At 42.6% G+C, this 13,720-nt stretch overlaps 1 protein-coding gene across 3 annotated transcripts in view; it reads right to left on the reverse strand.

Moving 5' to 3' along the window:
• Positions 1-13,720, reverse strand: part of slc12a5b (solute carrier family 12 member 5b) — a 46,051-nt gene that overhangs the window by 8,508 nt on the left and 23,823 nt on the right. The window contains exons 6-29 of one of the 3 annotated variants that reach the window (XM_044038335.1): positions 13,137-13,243; positions 12,850-12,990; positions 9,723-9,869; positions 9,359-9,413; positions 9,121-9,251; positions 8,690-8,937; positions 7,484-7,695; positions 7,243-7,410; positions 6,449-6,547; positions 6,295-6,352; positions 5,507-5,681; positions 4,671-4,789; positions 4,438-4,536; positions 4,147-4,266; positions 3,457-3,561; positions 3,174-3,342; positions 2,899-3,091; positions 2,369-2,538; positions 2,139-2,270; positions 1,900-2,007; positions 1,269-1,385; positions 539-708; positions 331-345; positions 138-255 (exon numbers count right to left, since the gene is read on the reverse strand). In XM_044038335.1, the coding sequence (XP_043894270.1) occupies positions 138-255; positions 331-345; positions 539-708; positions 1,269-1,385; positions 1,900-2,007; positions 2,139-2,270; positions 2,369-2,538; positions 2,899-3,091; positions 3,174-3,342; positions 3,457-3,561; positions 4,147-4,266; positions 4,438-4,536; positions 4,671-4,789; positions 5,507-5,681; positions 6,295-6,352; positions 6,449-6,547; positions 7,243-7,410; positions 7,484-7,695; positions 8,690-8,937; positions 9,121-9,251; positions 9,359-9,413; positions 9,723-9,869; positions 12,850-12,990; positions 13,137-13,243 (3,176 nt within the window). Of the gene's footprint in view, positions 1-121; positions 256-330; positions 346-538; positions 709-1,268; positions 1,386-1,899; positions 2,008-2,138; positions 2,271-2,368; positions 2,539-2,898; positions 3,092-3,173; positions 3,343-3,456; positions 3,562-4,146; positions 4,267-4,437; positions 4,537-4,670; positions 4,790-5,506; positions 5,682-6,294; positions 6,353-6,448; positions 6,548-7,242; positions 7,411-7,483; positions 7,696-8,689; positions 8,938-9,120; positions 9,252-9,358; positions 9,414-9,722; positions 9,870-12,849; positions 12,991-13,136; positions 13,244-13,720 lie in introns of all 3 variants that reach the window. The other 2 variants (XM_044038334.1, XM_044038333.1) reach the window with 2 other exon arrangements.

Genomic DNA, 13,720 nt, shown 5'->3' on the forward strand with positions numbered 1-13,720 from the left:
GTTTTAACTCCAGCCTCAAGAAACACTGAATTTACTTTACTTTTTGGGATCTTTAGGTCAGTGATATCTTACCAACAGAGTAAGCTTAAGCCTAAATCAAACCTGTAACGGAGAAGGATACAGTTTTCGTTGCCAACACGGTTCTTTGGAGGCCCGGGCATGTTGAGCAGGACGAGTTTTGCCTCCTTGGACTTCTTCATGATGACCTCATTTAGCCGCACTGCTGTGTGCATGCGCCTCAAATCGGACTGGTTCCTGATGCAAGAAACATCACGTCACACTAGGGACTCTTAGCTTCTCATTTCAACTTGCTTTAGAGTTAATACTCACAGGTGTTCCCATTCCCTGAAGCATGTTTGGAGGGAAATAATAACGATAATAAGTGGATTAAATGTAGTATGTGTGACATGCAAACAGGGTCATTGTCAGTGGTCTAGTGCACATATCGCTTTAAACCTCGGAACAGCGGTCACTGACCCGTGTCCTGATATGTGTGTCATGTGTCACGTGTGCTTGTTGTGCAGCAGGGGTCACTCACGGCTTCATGTTGAAGAGGTCTTTGCCCGACTCTGGGCTCACCGCCAGAAGGTTCTTCCCCTTGTTGTCGGTCCAGGTGGCGGAGGACGGGGGACAGGTGGGGCTGGTCGGCGTCGAGGCGTTCTTACTGTGGACCAGCGGCACCTGTTTTGAGTTGGAGATAGCCACAGACTGAGAGAGAGGGACATAACAGTGTGACGACACGATGAAAGACAGGGAAGGGACAAAGTGTCAGTTCAGGTGAAGCCCGGGAAGCCAGAGGGAAATCGCTGAGCAGCCACTGTGTGAAAAACATTGCTGTAATTGTTATTTTCACAACATTCAAACAAATATAAGAACGTTTCTGTCCAGTTTGATTCCGTGTGAACTGCACATCCTTTGTGATCCCTGTAGCACAGATTGAGACAAAAAGAGACAACAAAGAAGACACTAACCATGGAAACCTGCCTGAGGTTGTGTGAGCAAGTCCAGTGGTCCCCACATTTCTTCAACTAAGCAGTCAAAGAATACAAGGACACACATAAACTGTTTTTTAACCAGTCTGCTTAGTCTCCTCTGACTTAAACCATCAACCAGGCATTTTCTCCACAGTACAGTAAACAGTAAAAATCTATTTCTGTCCATCAAAACATTATACAAACCTTTAAATAACCTTTTTTATTTCATATTATGCTTTTTTTTTTTACAGTATTGACATTTTAAATGCAGCACAACAGCAGCAGCAGCATTACCTCGGCTTCTGTTTTTTCTGCCACGCTGGTTCCCTCCTCAGCACAGTGCTGGACACATAAAGTCGGCGGGTTCTTGCGGCGAATGGACCCACGGGATGAATCAGTGATGCTCTGTATCTGTAGTCACGTGTAAAAAGAACTTAATAAGTAAAGAGATGGAAAAGCTTTTGTAATTTCCCTGCAGAATGTATTTCCCCCTCAGATCTGTGCAAACAAGTCCAGACACAAACACCTTATTATGGACCAATTTCCTGCTCCAGCTGAGACCGAGCGATAATGAAAAATGTCTGAATTAATGCGAGGCGTGTGTTAACTAACTTTTTCATGCACAAACCACCTTTTGCATTTAAAGGTGTAAAGCCACCTGACGAGTTTCTGCACATTAACTCCACGTCACAAAGAGACCTTAAGTATGGAATTAAACACTTTCTCCAAAGAAAAGACAATTTTCACCTTTATCTTTGTGACAAATGTAGGTATGAACAGTATTTCTGAAGTGTCTTTGCTCTTTGTGTTTAATCATGGTCCTTTAAGGGGAATTTGATGTTCTTTCACAGTTTGCTAAACCGTGTCGACATATATAAAAGTGTTTTGAAGAATTGTATTTACAGCTCCAGTAAACGTTGCTCACCTCTCTCTCCTTCTCATTCTTCGTCAGATGCATTTGCTTGAGGATCTGTGATCGTTGCTCCATTATTAGTGTCTTCTCGTACGTGTAGGCTGAGATGTCGCCGTCAAGCTTAAAAAAAACACAGTACTGTATAAGTCATGGCAATTTTACCGCATGTAGATAAAAACAATTTGTCCAAAGCAAAACTCCTTTGTTTGGTGCAGGTGTTTGTGAACAGTGTGTCAGACTGGATTTCTCACCATCTCCACCACTTCCACCTCAGCACTGATGCGCAGGTGATAGAGGAAGGTGATGAGGTCTTTTTTCATCTGGATACTGTTATCATCCATCTGAGCTACGGTGAAAATGCGTATCTTGCACTTCCTCCACACCTTTGAGACAAAGCAGGAACACTCACTGATAATGAACGACCAGCTTGGGTTCAGAGTTTCCATCATCGCTTACATCACTTTCCTCAATTGTTTGTCACCTTATGTTGGCGCAGCAGGAAGGGCAGAAGCATCAGCATGCCTCCGTCGTGCACAATCCACCACACATCTATGTGGCCTTCAGTGAAGCGCTCTCCATTGGACGGGTAGCTGGATATATTCTTCGGGACCAACAAGGCCAGACTGGCCACAGTTGTCTCTCTAACCACCTCTGCGAAAGCACAGAGGGAAATTATTTGTGATAAACTACGAAGAAGGGCTGTTTATTTTATCATATTAAATGAGAAAATGATAAATCATTAAAAACGTACATTCATTTCTACGCCTGCTTAATGCTAAACAATAATATATTCACCATTTTTGTAAACTGCTTAGTCTCCTGCACCAAAGTCCATAGAGAAAATCTGCATTTTGAGCGTGTGGGGAAACAGGCTCTGCTTGTCTACTGCTGCCTCATTTAAAAAAAAAAAAGCTAAAACTACTACTTTAAGATATAAACATAAAACCAGTTTTTTAGTGACTTAAAAAAGCTAAATAAATCTAAACTTTTCACTCATGACCAAAAACACACCAATAAAGTTCCTGAAGTGCTGGTGATACTCGGGCTGTTTCCAGTTACGGGGCCAGCTGACCATCACGGTGTTGTGCTTCAGACCTCCCAGGCCTCCGACCTGGATCAGGTGGGACGTCCCGTCTCGCAGATTGGACGTGACCACCTGCGAGAATCCCTTCACCTTCTCTGTCTCCATCAACTTACGCAAAGACTGCAGAGACACACGGAGCTGCCCGTGAGTTATCACATCGGTGGTATGGTCAGAAAGTAGAAAGAGGCGATGCTGTACCGACCTGGTCTGCCCTCTGTGCTTCAGTGTAGTTGTCGAGGAAGGTACCTTGAACTGTGGTACCAACGATGGTCAGACCTTTTCCTGCTTTCAGCTGATTGGTCAGAGACAGAAGACGAGGCTGCTCTACGTTCTGCTCGGCATCCACACTCACCAGGACCAGGATCTGAGGCCTGACAAAGAACAGGAGCGTGAAACAAGCCAATAAATCACTGTAACTTAACATAACTTGTCAATTCAACATAAAATAAAAGAGTGTTTAAAAGTGACAGATGGCGTCGACTGACCTCCAGTTCTTGGTGTGTGGTGGTCCCTCCTCCAGCCTCATGAGAGCAAAGCGAGCCGCGCTCAGTGAGATGCCGCGTATCCCATCACCCCACTCCTTCTCAGCCCTGATACAGCACACAATAATGCTCTCATTGTATGCACTGTATGCATGGAACCTACTGTACGTGGTCTGGGTCATGCTTTCCATGTCTGCGTGAGTGCAGGGGTCTGCAAAGGTCTCTACGACCTAAATCTTGTGTAAATGCTAGCAAACCTACACCGGCACAGTTTGAGTCCACGTAGACCGTACACACTGGCCGCACATGCTCCCTGTCGATGGTTCACTCTTGTTTCGGTCAAAGGAGACAACATACAAGACGGTAACCATGGAAACTCCCATACTACTCAGTGCTCAAAGAACACACTACTTTGATGAGAATGTGTCGTGAAACCGTGGACTGACGCTGACCCTCATTTTAATACAAGCAGAAACACGGTCAAATATACACGTGGAAATGTAAGGTGAGTAAGTATGACATGGCCCTATATCTATACTGTATTTGTAAAATAAAAATAGGTTAAATGAAGCCCAATACAATACAATAATAACACACAACCAAAAACTGAAACAAGGAAACGCAAAAAACAATCAAAGACAATCAAAGGTTGTTTCTTGTTTCTGGACACATGCTGTCATAACGATCACTTACCCACAGAACTCTATGTATTTGTAGATGCAGGTAGCGATGCCCATGGCTACGATGGCATAATACCAGGAGCAGATGAACATGAGGGACAGGCACAAACTCATGCCCAGGAAAGACAGAGCCCTGCAGGAGACAGGAGGTCACATGAGTGGGATAACAGGGATTTTCAAGAGGCCGTACACCACTGAGTGCAACACAATGAACAGCAATGATGCAGTGTGCTGCTGCTGCTGCTACAATTACAGTTATCTACAGGTGGTGGTAAGTGGACCAAACGTACAAACACAAACTCACCAGTGGTAGAACTTAAAGCGCGGCCTCCAGTTTGGCGTCCTGAGCAGAGTCTGCAGTGCACAGGCGAGGTTGACAAACATGTAGCACATCAAGAAGAACCTGCAGAAAGACGAAGGGGCGACAGAAACAGAGAGAGACAAAGACATTGAAGAGAACGCGAGCACAGAGTCCGAAGGCTCTGACCTACAGTTAGTGTGTACAGGGATTAAAACACAGTACAGTGTTGTACTTACATGGAGAGTATAGGTGCGACTGCATCCAGGGAGGCGATGATGATGCCAATCTCACAGATGCTGGCTGTGAGCAGGAGAGCCCACGTGGGCTCCCCATTCGCTTTGCCATGTCCAAAAACCTGCAGCAACACAACACGACACGTGGATGACATCAGATGAATCAATCGAACTTTATTATATTATTATAAATATTAAATGCATGTGGACAAACACAGAAAACTGAATACTGTCAGACATCTGTAAAATCATTTCAAGACAAACCTGCACTTAAATGACCATTATATGTACATATGTACACACACACATGCACCACACAGATCACAATGACTTATTTCTCACCTGTCAGCTTCAGTATCTGCATAAACTGAACTGTGCAAATACAAATCTTCGGCTTCCAGAACATGTGATGTAATGTGTGTTTGAGAGATATACTCACAAACCTTAATAAGGGTTTAGATTAGTTTTGAGGAATTCATTAATAAGATAAATGATTCTTGTAAATCCGGGGTCTCAGACTCAAATGACCTGGGGGCCACTGGGCATCTCGTCTGGTCAGGAGGGGGCCAGTCAAGTGAAAAAAAGTCCCATTGTGTGGGAAATAAACCCAATAACAATATTTTTTAGTGATATATAGCTCTCTCACACACACACACACACACACACACACACACACACACACATTTATACCCCTGTTGTAGGTTTTTGTAAAGTTTTAAAACTGACTGAAGCTCTTACGTTCATTGAGACCAATTATGAACATATAATAATATAATAATTGTATCTTATAGCGACGAGATTTGTGTAAACCTCCACACAGTGACGCTAGTAGTACTCACTCTCAGAAACGGGATGATGCCGTCCCTTGCGATGGCCTGTAGGAGGCGTGGCGCTCCTGTCAGACTCTGAAGTCCAGCACCGCAGGTGGAGAAGAAGGAGCCAAACACAATCACCCATGGAGACGGCCACGCTAGTGTCCCGATCACCAGATTGCCACTGACGCCTTCACCAAACCTGTGCAGGGAGAAGGAGACGAGCACTGGAGTGTCACGTCATCTCTCGCTCCAGTTTCGCTCACACCATGATTCTGATGCATATCTGAGAAAGGATGACGTGTCTTGACGTGTACTGGGATTTGAACCAGCACCAGCACCAGGCTGCCTGGTCAGGGAAAGTTGTGCATGTCGTGAGGAGCACAGGGTGACTCACCTACTGTTTCCTTTTTGGAGCGAGCAGTGAAAGATTTCACGGGAGTGGGGTGAAAATTGAATAAAGTGTGGCGTGATAATCACCACAGTGGTCTCCTGTGGGTGGGGTGTCAACGTAAAGCTCCAGAGCGATGAGTGGAAATTCTTGTTATTATTCTGCTTCACTTTAGCATATGCCACAACTTCCGTCACCTGCGCACACACTCAAACTTGCACATGTTGTGTCCTCATTTATTAATTGACAATACTGTATTTTGTACTGATAATATGGCTCTTAAGTCAAGTAGAATAGCGATGTTGTGGTGTAATAAAGTACAATCTGAAATATAGGAGAATGTAAGTATAGAGTAATGTTGAAAAAAAACAAGAACTCAAAGCTGTACATTAAATTTACAAATGTTAAAATTGGATTTCCTTACTTGTCCCTTAGAACCACTCCTTCTATACAGGCACCAAACAGCACCACACAGGACATGTCTGCAGTACAAACTGTTAGGGAAGACATATGAAGACTAATTCACATGAAAACAAAAGATGATATCAGAGTGAAAGCGCAGGTGCACTGAAGGATACACACAGTAGACGTGGTGGTAATGGCTGCGATGGTGCCGATGGGGATTGACTTCTGAGCGTCACGCAGGTCCCCGGAGCGGTTGGAGCCGGCCATGATACCTGTGATACGATCAAATAATCACAAATGTTTAGCTTTAGTTTTTCTTCTCCCTGTGTCACACAGTCAGTTTGTCTCACTTTGTGTTTTTTGACCATTTTGGCACTGACTCAAACCAGAGGAGCCATAATTGGGAAAAGCAGGCATTGACCTCACTGTCACTGTCACTGTCAACATACAATATGCAGTGCATTGTATACATCACCACACAAGTGAATGTAAAACATACACAAAGTTGAAAGGCTCTGACCTTTGCACTCTTCTGAAACAGGATTCACAGCATATTAAAGGGGAAACCCTCACAGAGAGCATGAACTGATACATACTGTATGTCCGGAGCTAATTTGCGTGGACGTGAAAATCCTCAAGAATGTGGACATTTTGGTTGTTTCTGAGTGAACATTTTGAAAAAATAAAACATTAGGGCCGCGTGAACGGAGTGCTAACAGCAACAAAACCTTCTGCTCCATACCTCCATCTGAGGACTTAGGACAACAGCTGGTTAGCATTTGGAAATGAAGGACCTTGGCAGTTAAGGGTTAGAGGGTCTGTAATGTAAGACGGGGCAAGACCACGGTGGGATTTAAAGAACAAAACATTTCCTGGAACATAATTTACATTTTTAGATTTGGTAAAAATCTGCAGTCTTACCACTAAACACTGCTGAACCCCACACAGCAGTGCACATGATGCTCACCTGTGACAGATGGGAAGTATATGCCCACCAGCAGGGTGAAGAAGCTGGTGATGTCGGCCAGAACATAGCGGTTAGAGCTGGTCGCGGGACTGTCTGGATCCACGTCAGACACAATTCCTCGCTTTTCCAGGATCACCCCTTTTTCCAGGTAGTTACCAAACAGGTTTTCTAAAAACAGGCGAGGATTTGATTAATGACTGGTGGTCAGTGATGTCATTTACGATGAGTGTGCATCTCTCACCTGCCAGGACGCCACTAGTGACTCCCGGGATTCCCTGTATCTCTGTGACGTTGTTGTTGTTGAAGTATTCATCACACGTGGCGTTGAGGGACTCGGAATCACAGAAGGACCTCCACAGTTTGGTGGTGACAGTCTCGTTGTCTATCTCAATGACCTTTGCACACACGTCGTAACCTTTGGAGACCAGAGTTCGATTCCCTAGGAGACAGACCCTGCGAAGGAAGTCAACAGAAACCTTTTTCATCGTTCACTGAACGCATTCATATGTTTTTTAATGAGTTTACAGAAAGTAAACACTCAGATTTTTACGACTAGGGTTGCCCCGCTGATTGCGGCATCATTCACATTGTGTCATTGGTTTGGCTTTGCTGCATGTAAGATGACAACCCTATTTACGACTCAGTTTTACAGCGCGCCGCATGACTTCGCCTTGGTCACAGCCAAGAACGGCTGGTGCAAGTGGCGCACGTGTTTCTACTTGTGCTGAAGACTATAGTCTGTTTGAGCCTTTGGGCCAGTTTATTCTAATTTTAATTGAAGAAAACACGTCCGGATATGAGTCACATTTGCATCCAATTTGAATCTGAGGATTAGGGCCACATGTCATTTTTTTGGGAAACAAAATAAAAAAATAGGCAGAGGGGGAAAAAAAGTCTGATTTAATCTCAGAATTCTGCCTTTTTTCCTCAGATTTTTGACTTTTTTTCCCTCTGTATTTTGACTTTAATCTCAGATTTCTGAGTTTAATCTCAGGATTCTGCCTTTTTCCTCAGAAATCTCAGATTTCTGAGTTTAATCTCAGGATTCTGCCTTTTTCCTCAGATTTTTGACTTTAATCTCAGACTTCTGAGTTTAATCTGAGGATTCAGAATTTCTTAAATTAATTTATTTTGTTTACATGTGGTCCTAATCCTCTTCCATTGAATCAAGTATGGAGGTTCCATTTCAAATAGTTCACAGTAAATTTACAATGAATATCAGTGTGAATATGCGTGTCTATATCTTCTTCTTTGATTTATACATTTTTCCCCCTTCTTCAAAAGTGTAGCATATATTATGGGGATGAAACCACGAGAGACAAACAGTACAAGCACCTTTTTGTCACTGCTGTGTGTAAATGTTTGACTCTGTCTGTGTCTATGTTTGCATCTGTGTGACTGAATGAATTCACTGCATTTGACATCAATAGAGATTATGGTCACTTACGGGAAGACAGGCGGGTCGATGGCCGTCTTGATGATTCCGGCGTAAACAGCTACGATTGAGAGGATGACACAGGCGAGGAAGACCAGCGCCAGCTTGTTGACATATTTGACCCCCACAAACACCACCAGTGCCATTAAGCTCAGAACAATGGTGCCGTACACTCGCATGTTGTTGAGGAGAGCCGCCTCCGCCTCTGCCCCCTCCAGGCCCTCGATCTTAAAGACGGCTGCCTGAGGAACAATGTAGATCTAAAGCAATGGGGAAGATGGAGGGAGGAACAAGAAACCATGAGAGGTACGCCCCCTGCACTGCTGCTGTACACATACAAACACTCAGGTCCGACCAAAATCAACAAGATACATGACCAAACAATCTTAAATTCAATGATTAGATACAACGATTAGAACGATTAAATAACTGAGGCAACCTACCAGCAGAATTTCAATGCAGCCAAGAATATACATGGCACCTGCAAAAGTGGTTCCTAAGTAGAAGCAGATCCCGACCGCTCCACCAAACTCGGGCCCCAGCGAGCGAGAGATCATGTAATATGACCCTCCGGCTGTGAGGCACAAGACATGAGGAGTCACTGTTCACCTCAGTTTCACCTCTGTTTCACCTCTGTCAATCACACTCACGCGATACATAATCCATCCAACTCCAACTCACCTGGTACGACACCATTTGTTGCAATGGCACTCATGGAGATGGCGGTGAGCATGGTCTGTGAAAACAAACCAAAATACACAAGATGAGTGACTGGCAGATATTGAATAGCCATGACTATGACTGTATAAGTGTGTCATCACTTTAAAATAATAATAAACAAACAGTTCCTTACAGGTGGTTTTAATTATTTACTTTTTATATGGGGAACTGCATTTTAAAGGTCAAGGCCCAAACTTCTATCTCTATTTTTAGTGCCATGTCTGCAAAATCTAATACTTTAAATACTTTAAATTGGTAAACCACCCATTGAATCACCAGTTCGTATGTCACATTAGCAGCAGAGCCATACAACAGTTTTACTCACCGTGGAGCAACACATGAAAACGATTACGAAGGAGCCAAAAACACCCCCGATCCCAACCATCCAGGTCATCCGCAGGAAGAGAATCACGCCAAAAATGTTCTGGATACACGGCAAGTACACTCCCATGAGAGTGCCCAACTGTGGGGCCTAGGAAACACACAACGACACGACAATGCTGGTGGAGTAAGGGTTAAACTCTTGTCAGTTTGCATTTTCTTTCAATTTCTTCTTCAATTAGTTTCTTTAAAGGTCAAATGTGTGAAGTGTAGAGACATGTAATGGTGAGAACTCAGATTGCAGCAAACGGAGAACTCGTGTCAGAGGCTTGTCAGGGAAACTACGGTGGCCCGCACATTCCAACACTCTTTCTCTCTGCTGTTTCCTCCTTCTTCTTTGTTGGTTTATGTGTTGAGTTAATGGACCGTTCTTCCTAGTTTGCAATGGCAGTTTAATTTTTTACTCTCACTCTCGCCTTTGCAGCAAGAAGGCTCGAGCCCCGGGTTGGAACAAGGGCCTTTCTGCATGGAGTTTGCGTGTTCTCCCTGTGTGTGTGTGGGCTTCCTCCCACAGTCCAAAAAAGATGCAATATGGTGATTAGGTAAATTGGACACTCTATATCAGCGGTGTCAAAGTCAAATGAACTGGGGGCCAATGAGTGTCTAGTCTGGTCAAGAGGGGGCCGGTCTGGAGAAAAAAAGTGGGAAAAACAACTGTTGGGTAGCGAGTGAGCAATATGGTCTTAACTATATAACACAACATTCCGTCATGATATCGCAATAAAGATATACATGATGATATTTCACACGTTTCAAAGTAAAAGTCTTTGTTTTGATAGGGAATGATGCATACTTAATGACACAAAATAAATCTATTAATGTCAAAAACAAACAAAAATAAATGTGAAATTAAGTAAATAACAACATGGACAGCTGTAATTAAATAAGCTAAATAAGCTTATGTATAGAATTCACTGCTGAATGTAATACATTTAACAATTGGGAAAATATTTCTGGCCAATATATTACATTGTGAGGATGTGGCCATTTTGACCATGAATGGTTGTTTTTTTATGCTGTCTCTATATGTGCCCATGTGATGGACTGACTAACTGACTAACTGTCCGGGGTGTGTCATGTCTATCGCCCTATGTCAGCCCCCGTGACCCTCCTGTTGGTCCGTTCAGGCTACCACAGAAACAAGAAACTGGGTGGTAGCAAACATATTTTCTTCATTTTCATGATCATTAGTTCATCATTCCTCACACATACTGTATATTGTCCAATATTTTTGAGGGTTTTTCTCCATGTAAATGTGTTCTTGTGTGTTTCTTTCCCACCAGTTCTCTGTTCTGCTCTTGTGGCTTAATTCAGTGTGTGCTCAGTTATTTTGGTCTGGACTTGAGTTTATTCCTGTTTTTTTTGTTTTGGATTTCTGCTTGATCCCTTTTGGATTTGTTTTTTTGTTTGATCACGTCTGTGACTCATGGGTGTCCTAACCCTCTGTAAATGCAGTCCCTTGCTCTTTTATTAAATAACTAATAACTAAATCACCTAATAATAACTAAATTATTTCAGTCTGGACATCTGCGTCTGAGTCCTTACCTTAAGTCTGTTTGTAGCAGTTGCTACACAGTCTTTTTTGTTTTTTTAGTACCACAATTTGGAAAACATTATGAATAAAAACAAGTATGAATAAAAGTAGGCCTACTGGTCTACAAATGCACTCAAGTTAAATTTAAAAAAGAAGTTTGTTTAAAATATAAGTAAAAGTTACTTAGTTACTTTTTTAACAAGGTTGGGGTTCTTTCTTGTGTCGTGCAAAAAGGACAAGGGAAAACAAATCTCGCATAAATTGTTTTTAATTAAAGGCAAGCCTTTACAAATTAAAGTGCTGACAAAAAAAAACGTGAACACATAATGTGTCAGTCAAAATGGGTCAAAGGTCACAAATGCTTTAACTTTCTCACTCACTCAGGGACCTTAATTAGCGCCAATTCACCTCTTCTCATCATTCACCTGTCCTCGTCATTCACCTGTTCTCATTATTCACCTGTCCTCATTATTCACCTGTCCCCATCATTCACAGAATTCTGTCTCCCTGTTTGGGACCACAGAACAAAAAGTATCTGACGTTTTTACAGCCAGACGCAGATGGAGGGCAGTGGTACAGCGGCACAGTTAATGAACTCGGAGTCTGCAGGTGCGTGCGTGCGTGGTGCTGCGTACACACCTTGCAAGATAACAGTAAAAAGGCCCTAAAGCGGTCGTAAAATGCATACATCTGCTCTTTGCAGTGCGTGAGCTGTCTCACCTACTTTTTAACCAATCCCGTGGCCTATAACATTTTGACACCCACTCAAGGAGGGAAAGTACACAGTCACACATTTCACTCATTTTTCAACACTCCATCCTCACACATGAGGGAGCTAGAGCCAATCCTGAGTGACACAGGGTGAAGACGGAGCAGAGACAGAGACAAACAACCGTCTCATCAATTCAGAATGGCCAATTAATCCAATCACCAAACCCAACGTTTTTTGGACGGTGGGAGGAAGCTGCAGAGTACCTGGGATTTGAACTTGTAACCTACTTGCTGTGAGGAAACAATGCTAGCCACAGCTCCGTCACCATGTGCCCACCCTTATCTCTTCTTAATTTAAATAACAAAGTAGGAAATTATAGCACCTTTCTATGATGTAGTATTAGGGCCAAACTGAAGAGAAAATAAATATTTAATCTTTCAAGAATAAAGTTGTGATATTATGGAAAAAAAGTAATATTATGAGAATAACGTCATAATATTATAAGAATAAAGTTGTAATATTATGAGAATAATGCCGTAATATTACAAGAATAAAGTCGTTATTCTACAAGAACAACTTTGTAATAGTACAAGAATAAAAAATAAAGTTGTGATATTACGAGAATAAAATCATAATTTTAGTCGTAATTGTGTCATAGATTGGAATTAGAACATTTTAAAACTTGTTTGTGCATTTTTGCAATCCTGCATTTGGGCATACTCCACCCACATGCGCTGCCTACTCCATAAAAGATATCTGGATTATGCTGAAGTTGTGATACATACAGTATATACAGTATATATATGTAGAGAGATAGATATGTACCTTGACAGGTTTTTTAGATGGACGTGCCCCCTCCTCATTATTCTCTGCCTCCTCATGCTCTTTGCTGCCAGTTGGGAGGTTGGAGTAGTTCGCCAGACTACTGAGCAAAGAGGACACCATTGGACTGGTGTCCATCTCCTCCTGTAATAATACATTTAAAAAGAATATACACAGAAACACAATCATAATAACAGCATGAAGTGTTTTCATACTCATAATCCCAGTGTGGTTGTTACTGGTTATTAAAAAAAGACAAAAAAATAAAACAAAAACAAAAGAGCACCCACTTCAAAGAGAGCCATATTCTTGCCGTCATATTGCAGGTTCTTCTTTTCCACATCGCCGGCTGCGCTGCTGTATATGAAAGGACTGCTCTCTCTGGGGTTAACATCACCTGAAACACAGGAACACAAAGCAGCAAATTTAATATATCTATCATACACATATTATCTGGCCATATAGAGGGGGAAGTACTAAATAACATATACTCGCGTTATTGTAATTGAGTAGGTTTTTTGGAAGTACTGTACTTCACTACGTTTTAAATCACATCTGTTAATGAGTAAAAAATAAAATTCATGCACTGGAAACTTTGGTAGTAATTGATGAGGACAGAGGACAGGTGAATGATGAGGAAGGTGAATGATGAGGACAGGTGAGCAATGAGGACAGGCGAACGATAAGGAAAGGTGAGTGATGAGGACAGGTGAGCAATGAGGACAGGTGAGCGATGAGGACAGGTGAATAAGGACAGGTGAGCGATGAGGACAGGTGAATGATAAGGACAGGTGAATGATAAGGACAGGTGAGCGATGAGGACAGGTGAATGATAAGTACAGGTGAGCGATGAGGACAGAGGACTGGTGAACGA

The sequence above is a fragment of the Solea senegalensis genome, linkage group LG11 (genome assembly GCF_019176455.1).
Source record: "Solea senegalensis isolate Sse05_10M linkage group LG11, IFAPA_SoseM_1, whole genome shotgun sequence".
NCBI classification, from domain to species: domain Eukaryota; kingdom Metazoa; phylum Chordata; class Actinopteri; order Pleuronectiformes; family Soleidae; genus Solea; species Solea senegalensis.